Raw genomic sequence first — 16,819 nt, 5'->3', positions numbered from 1 at the left:
AATACTTTGATCCAAAGCTTACCAAACCGAACCCAAACTAAATATGAAATACTTGCATAAGTAGTAGTTTCTTAAGCCGAACTACCTAAAAATCCAAAAAATCCGAACCGAAACCAAACATATATTTGAATGTTTTAACCTACTAAAACTAAACCACTGGAATATTTTTCAGGGTTCTCACGCTTCTTACATTTCAGTATTTCAGGCTTTGTCCGACTTTTGTGTGTTCTTCAGCTGCAGTTATACGGAATAAAATGGTTTCATGTGCATACTAAATCTTGTTAACTGGTAAGACTAAATCCTATTTCAGAATGCAATAACAATAAACTTCCGTGAGAAGAGTTTCAAGAATCTAAGAATGTGGAAAGTTTTTTCCTACAGTGCATGAAGATGCTCAAGACTCTTTGAGTGAATGTTAAGAGCAGCTGCAGAAACATTCCTTCAGCAAACGAAAGTGAATGTGAAGGGTTCGATAAACTATATATTCTGTGAAGCAATGTCAAGAAAGGAGCTATGTTTTCAAATCACTTGAAGCATCTCCACAAACCGGATACAAGTGGATTCGATCAGACCATGCATTCCGGTCTTTTGAATCAATCTCGGAGATGCATTTCCAGACAGCAGTGTTAGCCTTAAAGCCACTTCCAAACCCAATCTGCCAAACCCTATCTCCATTTTTCATTCTACCTTTAGCCTCAAGGTATTGCAACTCATACCACAATGAAGAGGAAGATGTGTTCCCATAACGATGCAATGTTGACCTTGACGCTTCTACATCTTCTTTATCCAGCTTCAGATGCTTCTCCACACCCTCTATTATAGCCCTTCCTCCAGCATGTATACAGAAATGCTCAAAAGCTTTCTTGAAGTTTGGTGTGTATAATACTTCCTTCTGCATTCCCCATTTTCTTTTGATGAATGAGATTATGTATTTGAGCTGCTCCGAGTAAGGTAGCACCCGAGGACCTAACTCCACCACGTTGATCTTCAAGGCCTTTGAAGCTACTTTTACAAGCTGCTTGGACAAAGCTACTCCCACGTTTCCTTCCTCATCAATCTGCTGCATTACACTCTCATATGATTCATTGTCTGATCCTACATGAGTTCTAACAAGATGCTGGAGTTTATATTTGGCCTTATGCTTGTCTTGCTCCCTGTTGGAGAGAAGAATCGCTGCCCCACCCATTCTGAAGATAGTGTTGGCAATGAGCATTGACTTACACTTCCCTCTATAACCATTTGGACTCACAGCTTCCATGCTCAACACCAACGCCATAGAACCACCATGAATCTTCATAAGATCTTTAACAAGGTTTATCGAAAGAAGCCCCGCGCTGCAGCCCATTCCACTCAAGCTGAAGCTCTTTATGTCACTCCTCATGCCGAACCGGTTTATAATAATTGAAGTTATAGATGGAGAAGGACAAAACAGGCTACAGTTAGACACAAGGATGTCAATACTCTTGGGATCTATCTTGTGCTTCAAGAAAAGGTCTTCAACAACAGTGAAGAGGATGTCATGAGTCTCCTCTCTAGCTGCTGAGAGAGAAGAGTTTGGTGGAATCTCATGGACCGTCACCGGAACGCTAGCGTTATCTCCAATCCCTGACCGTTCTAGAATCTTTTGCTGGAGATCAAGGCTTTCTCTATCGAACACGCCGGATATGGTAAGATGTTCGATGAAGTTGGAGACAGGAGCCCGTAAGAAGTCTGGAGGTTGGTAACATGAGAAGTCAATGAGGTATACACATTTTGGTCTGAAGAAATAGTAACTAAAGACGGCTATGATGACGCAGGCTGATACTACCTGAGGTAAGATGTTGATGAAAGGAGAAGAGGAGTCCATGTTGATTGATCGAAAATAAGAAAGAGAGAATCAAGATGGTGAAAAAGGGAGTTTGTGTTTTGTGTGGGTTGCGAGATTGTTGCATCACAGGGTAAGCATGTGAAGGGGACAAAGTTCAGTTCTCGTGACCCTATCATTTGCATGATTTCAAGGGAAGTGAACATTAACGTGTCTGAAGACAAGCAGTCTCTACCTCTGTTAGTTAACTTAAAACCATGGTTCTAAAAGTTGTTTTAGATCAGTCAAAAAGTAAACGATTTTCTTATATAAAATCTGTTTTATAAAACTTAAATCAATTTAAAATTTTAAACTAATATTCTCTCAAATATTTTTGTAAGTTTTTATCACCAAAGAACTCCCAAGAAAAATTACTAAAAGAGATTTCATTAAAGAAACAAAAAAAAACTTATATCCTTTGATTTATAGATATATAAACAAAAAAAATTCATACTTTTGAATTATATGTTTTCAGATTTGATTTTTTTGTAATTTTTCCTTTTTCGAATGTGTTTTTTCTCAAATATATTTTTAAAATTTTATTTTTAAATTCAAAATGCATTTTGAAACTATTTCTCTAAATTTTATTTTTACATTTTTATATATGTATATATATATATTTTTAAAAGACTATCCTTAAAATTTAGTTAAGCTTAAGAATACAAATATATAGTTATCCATCAATGAAATTTATTTTAGTCGTTTTTTAAGATTATTTTTGTGAATATAAACTAAAAATGAATTCTCAGAGAATTTCTCATTCTAATATCAGTTTAAATCAACTAAAATTAGAAATATGTTGAGTTAAATAATAAAATTAGTATACACTTATAAATTTGTTTAATTTATCTTGTCTTGTATATCTTATTTTTAAAATTCATTAAAATAATTTAATAAATTAAATTAAAAATGACAATATATATAGAATAAAATTAATAGTTCATTAATGTCTAAGTTTTAGTTATTTCCGGAACAATCCACCTAGTTGCTACTTCTCTAATGCCTATCCATGTTCAAAAATGCGGCCTCCGCGGGCGTTTAATCGGCGAAAATACGTGAGGCGGAAGACCACCGCCGCGAGTTGGTGTTAATCGAAGCACTAATCGGAATTTTTTTAAAAAAATTATCGTTTTATATGTTTTATGTTCCAAATCGCACATATTTCTTAGATTTGTTCTATTGTGATAAGAATCTTATAAATTAACAAGAGGGGAATTAGGGGACATAACCATTACTGGAAAAAAATTAGCCATATAACCATTATAAGGCATACGCTATGATATACTATATATTTTCTACAATATATACAAAATGTCCTTATCTCTTATCACTTTGCACACGCGCCTCTTCTTCTTCTTCTTATTTTCTGTTTTTTTTTTCTCATCACAGATATCACAGAGGCCTTTGATTTGGCAACAAACTTTACAAAGGATCCCAATTTTCTATCAAAGGAAATCAAGCTAGCTCCGGTGAGATTGAACAACAACTGATTAATCATAAGATGAAACAATTGATCATTTGATTACTTTTCTTCATATATTTGGTTGGCTTTACACTTTTCTTACTTTTCGATACATGTTGATTACGAAACGAAGAATACGCAGAACCATCAGAGAAGATAAACAGTACATGTTGCATTCTACTATTCTATTTTATAAACATAGTATAGAAACATTTTTTAATGTTTTCTACTCCTTCCCCCTCCCCTCCTCTCCTTCGCGGCTCTCGTACCTCTCTCCCACCCCCCTCCTCTCCTTCCCCTTTGTCGCGGCGAGGCATCACTGTCACTCTTTCTTAATCTATAAACGATTTACATTGTGATGTTTCTATGTATCATGTTCTCTATACTATTTAATCTATATAGTATAATGTGTTAGTTATGTATAACACGTTCATGTGTTGTATCGAGTATTCCATACTATGTTGGAATCTTGTATAGTATAGTTACTCAACAGATGAAACCCAACCTTAGAACTAGTTGCTCTCTCTCTCTTTCTCTTTCTCTCAACCTTAGAACTAGTTGCCGTTTCAGTCTATACTATTTATTTACTATCTATAGTATAGTATAAACAACTACTTCAGTTTAAGGTGGATTGAAATTGTAAAAGTAGAATTCTTAAATTTTCAGCATGAGATGTTGGCGGAATCGCAATTTAGATAACTAATGCTTATGGGTCCCATACATTTTCATTTTTAGTAATATTTGGATTTAGAGTTTACGCTATAGGGTTTGGGTTTAGAGTTTGGGTTTATGGTATATGGTTTGGGTTTGGGATTTAGGGTTTGGGTTTAGGGTATATGGTTTGGGTTTGGGGATTAGGGTTTGGGTTTAGGGTTTAGAATTTGGGTTTAGGGTATATAGATATTTGGATTTAGAGTTTACGCTATAGGGTTTGGGTTTAGGGTATATGGTTTGGGTTTCAGGTTTAGGGTTTGGGTTTAGGGTATATGATTTGGGTTTGGGGTTTAGGGTTTGAGTTTAGGGTTTATAATTTGGGTTTAGGGTATATAGATATTTGAATTTATAGTCTACGCTATAGGATTTGGGTTTAGAGTTTGGGTTTAGGGTATATGGTTTGGGTTTGGGGTTTAGGGTTTGGGTTTAGGGTATATGGTTTGGGTTTGGGGTTTAAGGTTTGAGTTTAGGGTTTAGGATTTGGGTTTAGGGTATATGGATTTGTGTTTGTTTGTTTGTCTTTACCTATACTATATGATATTAGTAAATAGTATAGAACAAATTATGGTATGGATTTAGAGTTCAAATTTTGGGTTTAGAGTTTGAGTTTAGGGTTTGTGTTTAGAGTATATGGTTTGGGTTTAGGGTTTGTATCTAGGGTTTAGGATTTGGGTTTAAGGTATATGGATTTAGGTTTAAGGTTTAGGATTTGAGTTTAAGGTTTGGGTTTATGGTATATGGGACAACCAATAGATATAATGTGTACTAGACTATAATGTAACGGTATATAAAATATATCACCTACAACGACCCAAACACATCTTTTTTCTACCCTGCTTTTTTCCTACATTGCTTATATTGGACGATGACAAGAGATCTTGTTGTGACCTTCGCCTGTCAACAATATTGAAATCCATAATATTGAAGTTTTTTCTTGAGAAATATGCACGTGTCCGATGATCAAATCTTGTATTTAAATATTTTCAGTTAAACTGTACTACATAAAAAAGTAGATAGAATGGAATACGTAAGATGCATGTACCTATCTTATGTGTTACGCGCGGCCAGGGAGCGAAACGGAAAAACGGGTGTATAATTGTCCCATCAAATAAGCAATAATGTGCAATGATATATTCTTTATTAATGGATATACTATGAATATTCAGCAAATTGCCCCTTAACAAGATTAAACAATGAATCACGAAAGAAAAAAAATGGTGGCTGCTGCTCTGTTAAAAAAATCGCAGGGATTTAGGTTTAAGACAGGGATATTTTTGTCTTTCTCATTTCATTAAACCTAAAAACTCAAAAAATAAATAAAATGAGAATACCTCTCTTCGAACTCGGGCCTAGAATGTGGAAAGAGAAGCGCATTACCACCAAACTAGGTGTTATCAACGGTTTCAGAACACATATTAATTATATAATACTACAATATATATATAATCTATAAAATTACTTCCCGATTAATCTCCGTATAATCTCCGAGTAATTGATTCAGCGCTAGACGCTGCTTGACCGTATGCATAACGCCTATTGAGTTTTCGAACATGGATGCCTACCAATTAACTATTTGTTGAACGTGGTTTTTTTTTTTATAACATCATTTTATTAAGTTAACCGGATTGTAAATAATCCCAATGTAACACATTATCCAGGAAATTTGGTACAAAAGAGTGATATATAAAATCAACATTTTCTTCTCGTTTAGCTAGGCAATCAGCAACCTTATTTGCAGTACGAGCCACCCATCGAATTTGAACTTCCTGAAACTTGTTCATCCACCATCGAATATCTCTTGTCCAATTGTAGTAACCGAAGTGCAGTAATTTATTATTCAAAATATCCACAGCCTTTTTGCAGTCACTTTCTATCATCAGCTTCCGATAACCCAAACTCCAAACATGTTGCAGAGCCATGAGAATAGCTTGCATTTCACTCTCCAAAGCATCTTGCACTTGAGCTCCTCTTGCTTGAACAGATCCCTTATAAGTACCTGCAGCATCACGAATAACCCAACCTGCTTTGCTTCGTTGTTGACTTGAATTGAAAGAACCATCAATATTACATTTGATCCATCCCTCTAGAGGCCTTTCCCATCGCATAGTAGACATTGTAGAATTAGTACCACCATTTGAGGTTTGAGAAATGGCTGAGATATTTTGAGCCCACTCTCTTGCATCCTCTTTCACATATCGCAGCAAGCGTCTCCAATGGGTATCTCTTTGCTGAAATATTAGAACATTTCGACTTTTCCAAAGTCTCCATAGAATCCAAATTGGTTCATCTTGGACATGATTAAACCTCGTAGATGTAGAGCACTGTAAACACATCTCAATCTTTTCCTCTAAAGTAGCAGTGGGACTATTAATAATTGCATTAGATAGCCCTGAAGCCCTCCAAATCTGTTTGGCATAAGGACACTCAAAGAAAATATGATTCTCTGTTTCCTCTGCTAAACAGCAACGCCTACACTGATCATTTTGTGTTATGTGTCGTCGCTTTAGATTGGATCCAGTTGCTAAACTTCTTGATAACAGTTTCCATAAGAAATGTTGCACCTTTGCTGGAGTCTTAGTCTTCCATATCTTCCTTTTAATCATTGGACTACCATATGTAGGAATCGGAGCTGAACCATTAGGGAGATGAGTGCCAAGCCAATACCCCGATTTAACCGTATAAAGGCCATCTTCATTGTAATGCCAACCCATTAGATCTTGTTGAGCCGTAGGACTTAATCTAATAGCTAATATTCGGTCCACATCTTCAGCAACCACAAACTGACGAAGCTTCAGTTCATTCCATACAGCTCTGTTCTCTAAGAAGTAATTGTTTACCTTCTCACTAATGTTAGCTCCATCAAGGGCTCTTGGTGGTCTTGGAAATAGACCAAAAAACGTGGTTAAAATCTGGAAATAGACAAAAAGTCATTTTATTTTTGACCAAAAAAAAAGACAAAAAGTCATTTATGAGTAAATTTTAATTATCTTCGTCTCTCACAGATCTTCAATTCCAATCGTTCTCAGATGGAAACTCCCACACTCCCGAAGCTCATCACTCCCTCGACCACCCGTATCGGATGGATCGGCATCGGAATCATGGGATCCGCCATGGTCTCCCACATCCTCGCCGCCGGCTACTCCGTAACCATCTACGCTCGCGACCTCAACAAGTCAACGCATCTCCAAACCAAAGGCGCTCGCACCGCCAACACCCCGAGAGAGCTAGCCGAAACGAGCGACGTCGTTTTCACAATGGTCGGAAACGCCAACGACGTCAGATCGCTCCTCCTCGGCCCCGACGGCGTGCTCTCAAACCTCAGACCGGGAGGAGTAACCGTCGACATGACTTCCAGCAAGCCTGCGCTTGCGCGTGAAGTTCACGCGGAAGCGAGGCGGAGAGACTGCTGGGCAGTTGACGCTCCCGTGTCGGGTGGCGACACGGGAGCTCGGGAGGGGACGTTGGCGATTTTCGTGGGAGGGGATTCGGAGATCGTGGAGCTGTTGTGTCCGGTGATGAAGAGTATGGGGACGGTTAGGTATATGGGAGGAGCGGGGAGCGGGCAGAGCTGCAAGATCGGGAACCAGATCTGCGCGGGAAGCAACTTGGTGGGGCTCGCGGAAGGGATGGTGTTCGCGGAGAAGGCGGGTTTGGATGCGAAGAAATGGCTTGAGGCGGTTAAGGACGGTGCGGCGGGGTCGGCGGTTATGAGGCTTTTTGGGGAGATGATGGCGGAGAGGGATTATAGGGCGACGGGGTTTGCGGAGTATATTGTGAAAGATTTGGGGATGGCGGAGGAGGATGAGGAGGGAGGTGGTGACGTGGCGGTGGCAATGCCTGGGACTGCGCTGAGTAAGCAGTTGTTCTCTGGGATGGTGGCGAATGGAGATGGGAAGTTGGGGATTCAAGGGGTTGTTTCTGTTATTAGGAGACTTAACGGCATGTCTTGATGATAGTGTGTTCGTGTTAATGGTTTCATGAAACTTGTCTTGGGTTTGGTGTGTGTAGTGAAGTTGATAATAATAGCATCGAAGTATTTTTATACGAGATGGATCTTACATTATACGAGAGTCATTAACATAACCTACGAGATGGATCATTAAAATAAAGCAAACTGAAGATATCAACTCAACAGTGAGCACTAACCTGCAGCACAGAGACAATATGTGGAATGTGTATACATTGGGGGTAACGTGATAGCCACCAAATGGAATGCAGGGAACAAATGAGAGTAAAGCATATGAAAGGATCATCGACGATTACAACAGCCTCATGAGATACGTTACCATCTCAAGGTTGTTATGTATTCAGATTGACTACTTTCCTCCAATACAGAATGCTAACAAGGCCAGTGAGAGGCAGAGGGAGAATGGAGTATGTACCCTTGTGCTCATCGATCCTCTCGATACAAATATAGTCATTGATGGATTGAAGGCAACAATCTGTTACTTGGAAACCAGTGACCAGAAAAGAGAAGACAAAGCAGAAAAAATACATGGGAAGAAAGAGGAATGGATTTAAGAAATTTCAAATTAAAGTTATTTAAAAGTTACAATATTGTAGTTAGGTATTAGTTTTGGTTGTAAAGCTATTGGAATGTGAATTTGGCAAAACAATTTCATGCAGATATTAATATTGTGATTATGTGAATTACGAGTTCAATTTTATGGTTAGAGATGGTTAGTGACTTCAGGATTATTATTATAGATAGATATATATACAAATTAACGTCACTTGGGCCAATCTAATGTTAATGGGCTTATCAATTTGGTTGGAATATGGCGTAAAAGGTTGAGCCAATATTTAGCTTTCGTGTTTATTAACACCAGTAGTAATCAACGTAAATAATAGATTTTTTTACCTTCTAAGACACTTTTTGACTTATCAATTACATATACAGACACATCTTGCTGGTCAGGCACTTTATAGATGCATATTGTCTTTCATACCCTCAAGTAGACCAACTATCTCATCTAACTAAAGCTATCCCTAAACGAGAATCTTATAATTAAAAGACTAATTGTTTTTTTATCGAAAGTGACAAGTCAAATATTCTCTTTCCATTCCCGATTTCAAAACTCAAATCTACTTTTCTTTTCCTAAATTCCTAACCCTAATTTCGAATCTCTCTTATTCTTCCTTGAACCCAGATTTTTAAATTAATGTTTTGTTTACGTGATTCCTTCTCTGCTTTCCCAATTTCGATTTCAAAATCACTTTTCCAATTTTGTAAACTCTAATTGCGATGATTGACTGTCATCTTCTTTCTTCCGTTGAAGAACAAGAAGAAATCTGAGGCGAAGAACATGATAAAATCTGTTGTACTCTATGGCGCTACAGCTGCTTGGGTTCTCTTAGAGTTGATGGGATAGATGCTTCTCCCAAAATCAAACTCGAATCCAAATCGCTGTAGTGATTCAAGCTCTGATCCACCTATGCAATCTCAAGGTCGTAGCTTCCGATCCGGCCACGACCTCCTTCCTTGAAATCTCCATAGCCGTCGTGAGTCTTCAAGCTGTGCGCAGCTTTTCCTCATCGTCGAGCTCTCAGCTCGTGGTCGCCGTCTCCGTTGCACTGTAATAAAATTGTGGTTATTGTCTATCTATGGCGATTGAAAGCCCCTGCTCTACGTTGTGACCGTCTTAATTTTTCTCTTTTAATTCCTTGCCACCGTTAAATCCTTCTCTGGTGTCAGTGGATGAGATAAACAGCACAGGTTCAGCTCTTTGTTGCCTCTGTCACGATGTGCCATTCAAGCTCTAGGATCAGCAGCACCGATGGATATGTTACATTGGGGTTTAGTTCGATGTCTGCTCAGAGTTTGAAATCATCTTCTTTGATCCCATCAACTTCATTGAGATTTAATGATTTTTCTTTGGATAAAGTTTGATCATTTTGTAATTTAAGTTCATTCGTTTGGTGAAGGTTTGCTGATTTTTTGGGATTGGGAGACACTTTCAGAAGTATCATCTGTGCAGTTTCCATGAATGAAGATGTTCAAAGAGCACTTTCAGAAGCTACTTCGTCCTTGTTGATGCTGGTTCTTGCAAGGTAATATATGTTTATACTGCATCAGTTGCAAAACCTTTAGCTTGTTTTGTTTCTAAATTCAAAAACTCTAGATTGAAAAGGTAGTGCCTTTATAAGTGTGTGAAGCACATAGTTTTGTTTAGATGTGGAATTTGAGAAATCTGTGTATGTTTTTTCAGTGTGAATGTGGAAGCCCTGAAGATGGATAGTTTACATTGACTTTGTTTTCCTTTGGAATTTGTTTTTCATGGAATGGTAAACCTTTGAAAGTGTTTTGTTGACATGTCTTTATTCGTTGTGGTGTCTACTTAACGTATTGAGCCTCTTAAAACAGATTATGCAACTTTAACTCATGTTATTGCAAATGAACAAATATATAGACCAAACTTCTAAACACATGCTAAAATCATGAGATATCATTATGTTGTCCACATCTATCTTATCCACATTTTCTAATCCGAAAATATTTATCTAGAATTTTCGATGTCCACATAACTTTTTATAAATGTTAAAATTGACTACATTTATATTAATATAGATCCTAAAACATATACAATACAAAATTGTGAGTTATAATTAAAAAAATTGAAGGTTTTATAGGTTTTATCCAATTCTTAAGTTCTAAAAAAATTGAAGGTTTTATAGGTTTTATAGACAATTTTTGCATCCACATTTACTCTGTCCGTGTCCACGTCCACGAAACACAATTTCAGTAATTTAAAATTTTAAAATTTTAATAAAATATTTAACTATATCTATATGGATACCAAAATGAAAAGGAAAAAAAAATATGCATTTTATATATATATATTATATACGAATTTACATATCAGAAAACAAGAAAAATAATGTAACTCAGATAGTGTGTCCACGACCATAATCTCACCATGTCCACATCCATAACTTGATCACCTAACTCGTCCACATAGTGCATTCCTCACCATATCCACATCCATAACTTGATCACCTAATTCGTCCACATACTGCATTCCTATCAATCAAACACAAACAATTAACGCTTTCACATAGCTTTGGAACATAAAAAAGGTCCAGGAAAAAAACACCAAGATCTGCTTTCAAAACTCTGTTTCTCCAACTATGAAAGATTAAAAGCCACATAAATGCACGTCACACTGTGTTCTTAAACCCATGCTTGCTCTGAACAAACCAAAACCGTTAGATCTTCTTTTAAAATTTTAATCCTATGGCCACAGTTAATTCCCACTTTCCCATATATCAATAAATATTAGTTACATAAACTATACATGCCTTTAGATAGTTACACGGTCGGTTGTCCAAAAAAAAAAAAATTTAGTTACACGGCTGAAGGGTATATTGGTCCAAAACTTGCCTCGATTTCTGAAAATGTACCTCTCAGGCAAGAAGTGTTCTAACATATTAAAAAAGAGGCAAAAGTGTCTTAAACTGTAACTCACTCTAAATAATAAGATGAAGTCAGAATTATATTTCATTTCTATTTTATTTTTAATAGGATAGACTTTTTGTTGAGATTATCCCATTTCACCCTTATCATGATGAAGCTGCTCTAAACTATGGAGAGCTATTATATTGATTTTAGTTATTTTATAATATTTTATTACAGAGTATTAGCAATTTAAAATAGAAATATTAACATTGAAAGTTCAGGAGGATACCACAAAGTATAACAAAGAAAACTTCCAAAACAAATCCTCTTGTTTTATTAAGAATCACTTAGACAATCTCAACTGATCTGTCTAATTCGTTTTACACAACGTCAACCTTGACTTGACACGAACCAATTCTTAAACTACCCAGAGACAGGTCGAGCTACTCTCCCCCTGTCTTCAATATCCTAACGCGCTGTGCAGAACAAATCTCTAGCACTCGCAGTCTAAAATCTAAAACCCATAGTTCGGCAACCAGCCTCTTTTCCCTTATATACTCGAGACTTAATCTCTTGTTCCTGATATCACGCCATCAGTTGATCTTCCAATACTTATCTCTCAAGTCACGATCTTGCTACTCTTAAATCTTCGTGAAGCTTATCTCCCAAAGCTTCCTGCACTGCCACGTCACCAGTTTGTAACTAACTCAAACCGGTACATCATAGACCGAACCGCCTATGTAACACTCTTTTATCCGGTATCTCACATACCGAACCACTCGTGTAACACTTCATCGTTTCTCTTCAGAACAGCTCCAATCTTGGAGCTTACATTCTCCCCCTTTTTATCTTAATGTGTCACTTCTGCAACCTGTTGAACAAACAAAGAGTTCTACACACAACCATAAGTCATACTCAGATTAGTCAAGCAATTACTTAGCACACAACCAAATACTATCCTTGATTATCATCAGAAAATTAGGACAACATATCCGAGTTCACATCTTAGAATGCATAATCCCGAAAGCTTAAGCTACACCAGGGAAGGACAAATATAGTAAAACATCCCGACTTGCACACACGCAACCAAAAACCAACTTATCAAACACACACAACACAGCTTAATGTTCGTCTTCCTCCATGTCCTGATGATTACCCGCAGCTGCACTTCCTTCTGCTTGCCAATCTCCATAATCTCCCCCTGCAGAGAGCCACATGAGATAAAAACATATGAAAACACAGTTCCAAAACACTTACCCACAACCCCCATTTTATCTTACTCTTAAGACGCAAGTGAATGGACTTCAGGCTTGCGATGGTACGAGCGATGTCTTTCTCAAGATTTGGAGGATGTGAACCAGCTCCATCTCCTCTTCCGGCTTTGATGTCTTTAACAACTGGTTTCGGGAATCCAATGTAGTCATCATCACCTCCATCTGGAGGCAGGACACGCTGTGAAATCAGAACCTGCTGGATCAGTGTTGGGAAGATGATGCGACGAGTCTTCTCTGTCTTAATGCCTTCAGCCATCGAGATGATTTGATTGTACACCAGTTTGCCGAAGTTGAATCTCTTGTGGTGATGAAGCATGTACACAAACCTTAGACGCTCAGGGTTCATTGCGGTGTAGCTAGTAGTGGGTATCCAGTTTGTGCAGACCAGCTTGTAGAGAACTTGATTCAGCTTAGTGAGAAACTTGGAACTCATGTCTTCCCATCTTAAGACACGACCCTCAGAGAGAAAGCTACACACATCATCAAGATTTTCATCAAGCCAACTCGGAGGATCCTCAACTCCCGGAGTACAGTACATTTCATTGATCAAATCTGGAGAGAAATCAACAAGTGACCCTCGGATATACACAGCCACTCCACCATCTCGCTTCTCAGCATCCACAAGATTAGCAATGAACTCACGGATCAAGTTCGGTAAGAACGAATCAACATCAGTGAGAGTGTAGATCATACCAGACCTGACCACCACTTCCTTAACGTCTTGAAGGTCCTCATTGTCAAGCGGCAAACTCTGTTGCTCAAGAAATGTTCTCAATTGCAAAGCATGAAATCGTTCATTTGCAGCTTTTGAAGAGAAGAGTTGATTGAAAGGTCGCTTAGATGGCCTGAGTCGCTCCGGATTCACCCTGGCCCTAGCCTGAAACGCATCCCGACTCACGGCATACCGAGCTTCTTTGGGAATCAACTCGAGAGGAGGCTCGTTTTCTTCACATGCATGCGCGGGATCCTGGTTCTCGACGGGTTCAGCGTCGCTGTCAGAGGAGTTTCCCTCAGAGAGTGATACCGCCTCTGGTTCAGACGGCTCCGGCGGTGGAGTGCATCGAGTGCGGCGACGGAAGCGTTTTCGTGAGTTTGTTCGGGTACTCGATGAACCAGCTGGAGCAGATTTGGAAGCAGCCGATGATTTGACCGGAGGATCACCAGAAGCTTTGAGTCGCTCACTCCTTCTCGCCGGATGCATGTTGAGAGTTACGAAGAAGAAGAGTCTCGACAATGGGAAGTGTGCCACACAAAGAGAAGTCCTTATCACACTTAAAGCAATTTATTAGTCAAACAACCATGGGCCTAAACAAATACAGCCCATATTTGCCATACAAGATGAGAAACTTGAAAGCCCATTTAACCTGAATCACATATGCATTAAGATGAGATACACTTATTATCAAGACGACACTTTTGTAGCAAGATGAAGAGAGTAAACCTTGAGTAGCAAAGCACAGTCTCACTTTAAGCTCAGTTAACTACACACAATGCAGCCAATACTATATATGATCACACAAAAGATTGACTAGAGAGAGTAGATATGAGACCGCAAGTTGTCAAAGTCACCATGGTAAGATAGATGAAAGATAGTCAATGTTTCAGCTCCAGCATGTAGCTATTTCTCAGCCGAGTAGCTGTCACACACCAGATCACCAGAGGCTAACTCCGAGTCTTTTCACACATCACACTAGTCACTTCTCAGAAATACTTTCTTGAGTTCATCACTTCAACATCAATGAGACTCAGCACACCTTCACATATAACATTCTGTTTTTATTTTGTTTTCAAGAACCAACAAATTCAGTGACAAATCAAGGCACCTACCATCACCAGGAGCTAAGTGTTGTGACACCCAGTCCCACGAGGAGTGACTTAACAAGTTTGAACCTGCCTCATCAGAGCAGTGATCGTCACAGATGCAAAGTGTTGTGACACCCTGACCCATAACGAGTACTCGTCACACAAGGCCTTTTGAAGTGTAATACACTCAGTTTCTTATTTAGCACATGACTTAGATTCACACTGCTATTTTCCCAATCCGGACAGTGATCGAGCCTAGAACTAGAATGTTGTGACATCCTGATCCAAGACGAGTGCCCTTCTCCATTGGGTTACACCACTAGTATGACGTGTGAGCATACTCCAAGTCTTCCACAAGCAACTTGCTGAAACAAGGTTTTGACAAACATGATGATACAAGAGCAATGACTTTTTCAACACGCAGTTTTCTATCTCTCTGTTCATGATCAATTCAGGCAAAGATATCAACAATTCCCAAAGCCTTTCTGAGGCCTAGGAATGTATTGAAATCTAAGGGCTTTGTAAATATATCAGCTAACTGATTCTCAGTGGACACGTGCTCTACCACAACAATTTTTAGCTCAACTAGTTCTCTCACAAAGTGGTGTCTAAGATCAACATGCTTGGTTCTGGAGTGTTGAACTGGATTTTTTGTCAGGTTAATAGCACTCATGTTATCACAGTGAACAATCATAGGTTCAGAAATGATACCGTAGTCTACCAGCATCTGTCTCATCCACAAGAGCTGTGTGCAACAACTTCCTAGAGCAATGTATTCAGCCTCAGCCGTGGAAAGAGACACACAATTTTGTTTCTTACTGTGCCAAGAGATCATGTTATTCCCGAGGAAGAAACATCCACCAGAAGTGCTTCGACGATCATCAACACATCCTGCCCAATCAGCATCACAGTACCCTGCAAGATTCACATTAGTTTCAAAAGAATAATGCAACCCAAGATCCAGAGTACCTTTCACATATTTGATCACTCGCTTGACAGCATTCAGATGAGACTCTCTAGGAGAGGCTTGATAACGAGCACAGATTCCCACACTGAGACACAAATCTGGTCTGCTTGCTGTAAGGTAGAGCAAACTTCCTATCATAGCTCGATATAACTTCTCATCTACTCTTTTGCCATTTTCATCCCGTGATAGTTTCGCAGAGGTACTCATGGGAGTTCTAGCCACTTTGCTAGTCTGCATTCCAAACCGCTTCACCAAGTTCTTTGCATAGGTGCTCTGAGTAACGAAGATCCCATCCTTCATTTGCTTAATTTGCAGACCCAGGAAGTAGCTGAGCTCTCCAACCATACTCATCTCAAACTCTTTGGTCATAGTCTTCACAAACTCATTGACAAGCTGCTTAGAAGTACTCCCGAATATGATGTCATCTACATACACTTGAACCACCAGTAGATCATCATCAATGTCAGCTACGAACAATGTTTTATCAACTCCTCCACGTTTAAAACCAGCAGCTAGAAGGAATTGTGTCAGTCTTTCATACCATGCTCTGGGAGCTTGTTTTAACCCATACAATGCTTTGTTGAGTTTGTACACATGATTAGGAAAGTGTGGATCTTCAAATCCCTTAGGCTGAGCGACGAACACTTCTTCTTGCAGAACACCATTTAAGAATGCACTCTTAACATCCATCTGGTAGAGTTTGATACGCAGTTTGCAAGCCATTCCAAGCAGAAGTCGGATTGATTCAAGTCGAGCAACCGGTGCAAAGGTTTCATCAAAATCAATGCCCTCAATTTGTGAATATCCTTGAGCAATGAGTCTTGATTTATTCCTTACCACGTTGCCATTCTCGTCTGTCTTGTTCTTGTATAGCCATCGAGTACCAACCACATTACCATCATCAGGCTTCGGAACCAAGCTCCAAACTTGTAGGCGCTCAAACTGTTCCATTTCTTCATGCATCGACTCAGTCCAGAACTCATCATCAAGAGCTTCCTGAATGTTTTTCGGTTCTATCAGAGAGACATAACAATCAAACTTTGCCATTTCAACAAGAAAACAAGCCAGCTTAGCCATCTCTTTGAAGTTGATCTCTTTCTTGCGAGTCACTCTTTCATCAAACACACCTCCAATAACATCATCTGGAGAGTGATTTTTGTGAACTTTGACTGTAGGTGAGATACCGGATAAAAGAGTGTTACATAGGCGGTTCGGTCTATGATGTACCGGTTTGAGTTAGTTACAAACTGGTGACGTGGCAGTGCAGGAAGCTTTGGGAGATAAGCTTCACGAAGATTTAAGAGTAGCAAGATCGTGACTTGAGAGATAAGTATTGGAAGATCAACTGATGGCGTGATAT

At 38.8% G+C, this 16,819-nt stretch overlaps 3 protein-coding genes across 6 annotated transcripts; 1 reads left to right on the top strand and 2 right to left on the bottom strand.

Moving 5' to 3' along the window:
- Positions 1–355: 355 nt before the first annotated feature.
- Positions 356–1,913, bottom strand: LOC108840969 (3-ketoacyl-CoA synthase 7). The gene has a single exon (XM_018613763.2). The coding sequence runs from the start codon at positions 1,844–1,846 to the stop codon at positions 512–514; it is 1,335 nt and encodes a 444-aa protein (XP_018469265.1). The 5' UTR covers positions 1,847–1,913; the 3' UTR covers positions 356–511.
- Positions 1,914–2,479: 566 nt separating this feature from the next.
- On the top strand, positions 2,480–8,050 carry LOC108823946 (probable 3-hydroxyisobutyrate dehydrogenase-like 2, mitochondrial). Of its 4 annotated transcripts, none has more exons than XR_008939010.1 (2): positions 2,480–3,312; positions 3,439–4,085. XR_008939010.1 is itself a non-coding variant. In XM_056995400.1 (2 exons), exon 2 carries the CDS (start codon positions 7,046–7,048, stop codon positions 7,967–7,969), a length of 924 nt encoding a protein of 307 aa, XP_056851380.1. In that variant the 5' UTR covers positions 2,656–3,312; the 3' UTR covers positions 7,970–8,050. The 4 variants fall into 4 exon arrangements, 3 of the variants coding, with proteins under 3 accessions (XP_056851380.1, XP_056851377.1, XP_056851383.1); XM_056995400.1 differs by lacking the exon at positions 3,439–4,085 and adding an exon at positions 7,046–8,050 and having other exon boundaries at positions 2,656–3,312; XM_056995397.1 differs by lacking the exon at positions 3,439–4,085 and adding an exon at positions 7,022–8,049 and having other exon boundaries at positions 2,658–3,312.
- Positions 8,051–12,536: 4,486 nt separating this feature from the next.
- LOC108831716 (uncharacterized) lies at positions 12,537–13,890 on the bottom strand. Its single transcript, XM_018605244.1, has 2 exons — positions 12,696–13,890; positions 12,537–12,616 (listed from the first exon to the last, which is right to left on the bottom strand). The coding sequence occupies exons 1-2, from the start codon at positions 13,888–13,890 to the stop codon at positions 12,537–12,539; spliced, it is 1,275 nt and encodes a 424-aa protein (XP_018460746.1).
- Between the last annotated feature and the right edge of the window lie 2,929 nt (positions 13,891–16,819).

Source organism: Raphanus sativus, chromosome 2, assembly GCF_000801105.2.
Source record: "Raphanus sativus cultivar WK10039 chromosome 2, ASM80110v3, whole genome shotgun sequence".
NCBI classification, from domain to species: domain Eukaryota; kingdom Viridiplantae; phylum Streptophyta; class Magnoliopsida; order Brassicales; family Brassicaceae; genus Raphanus; species Raphanus sativus.
The sequence above is the reverse complement of the archived record's forward strand: the minus strand, read 5'-3'. Positions and strand labels throughout refer to the sequence as shown.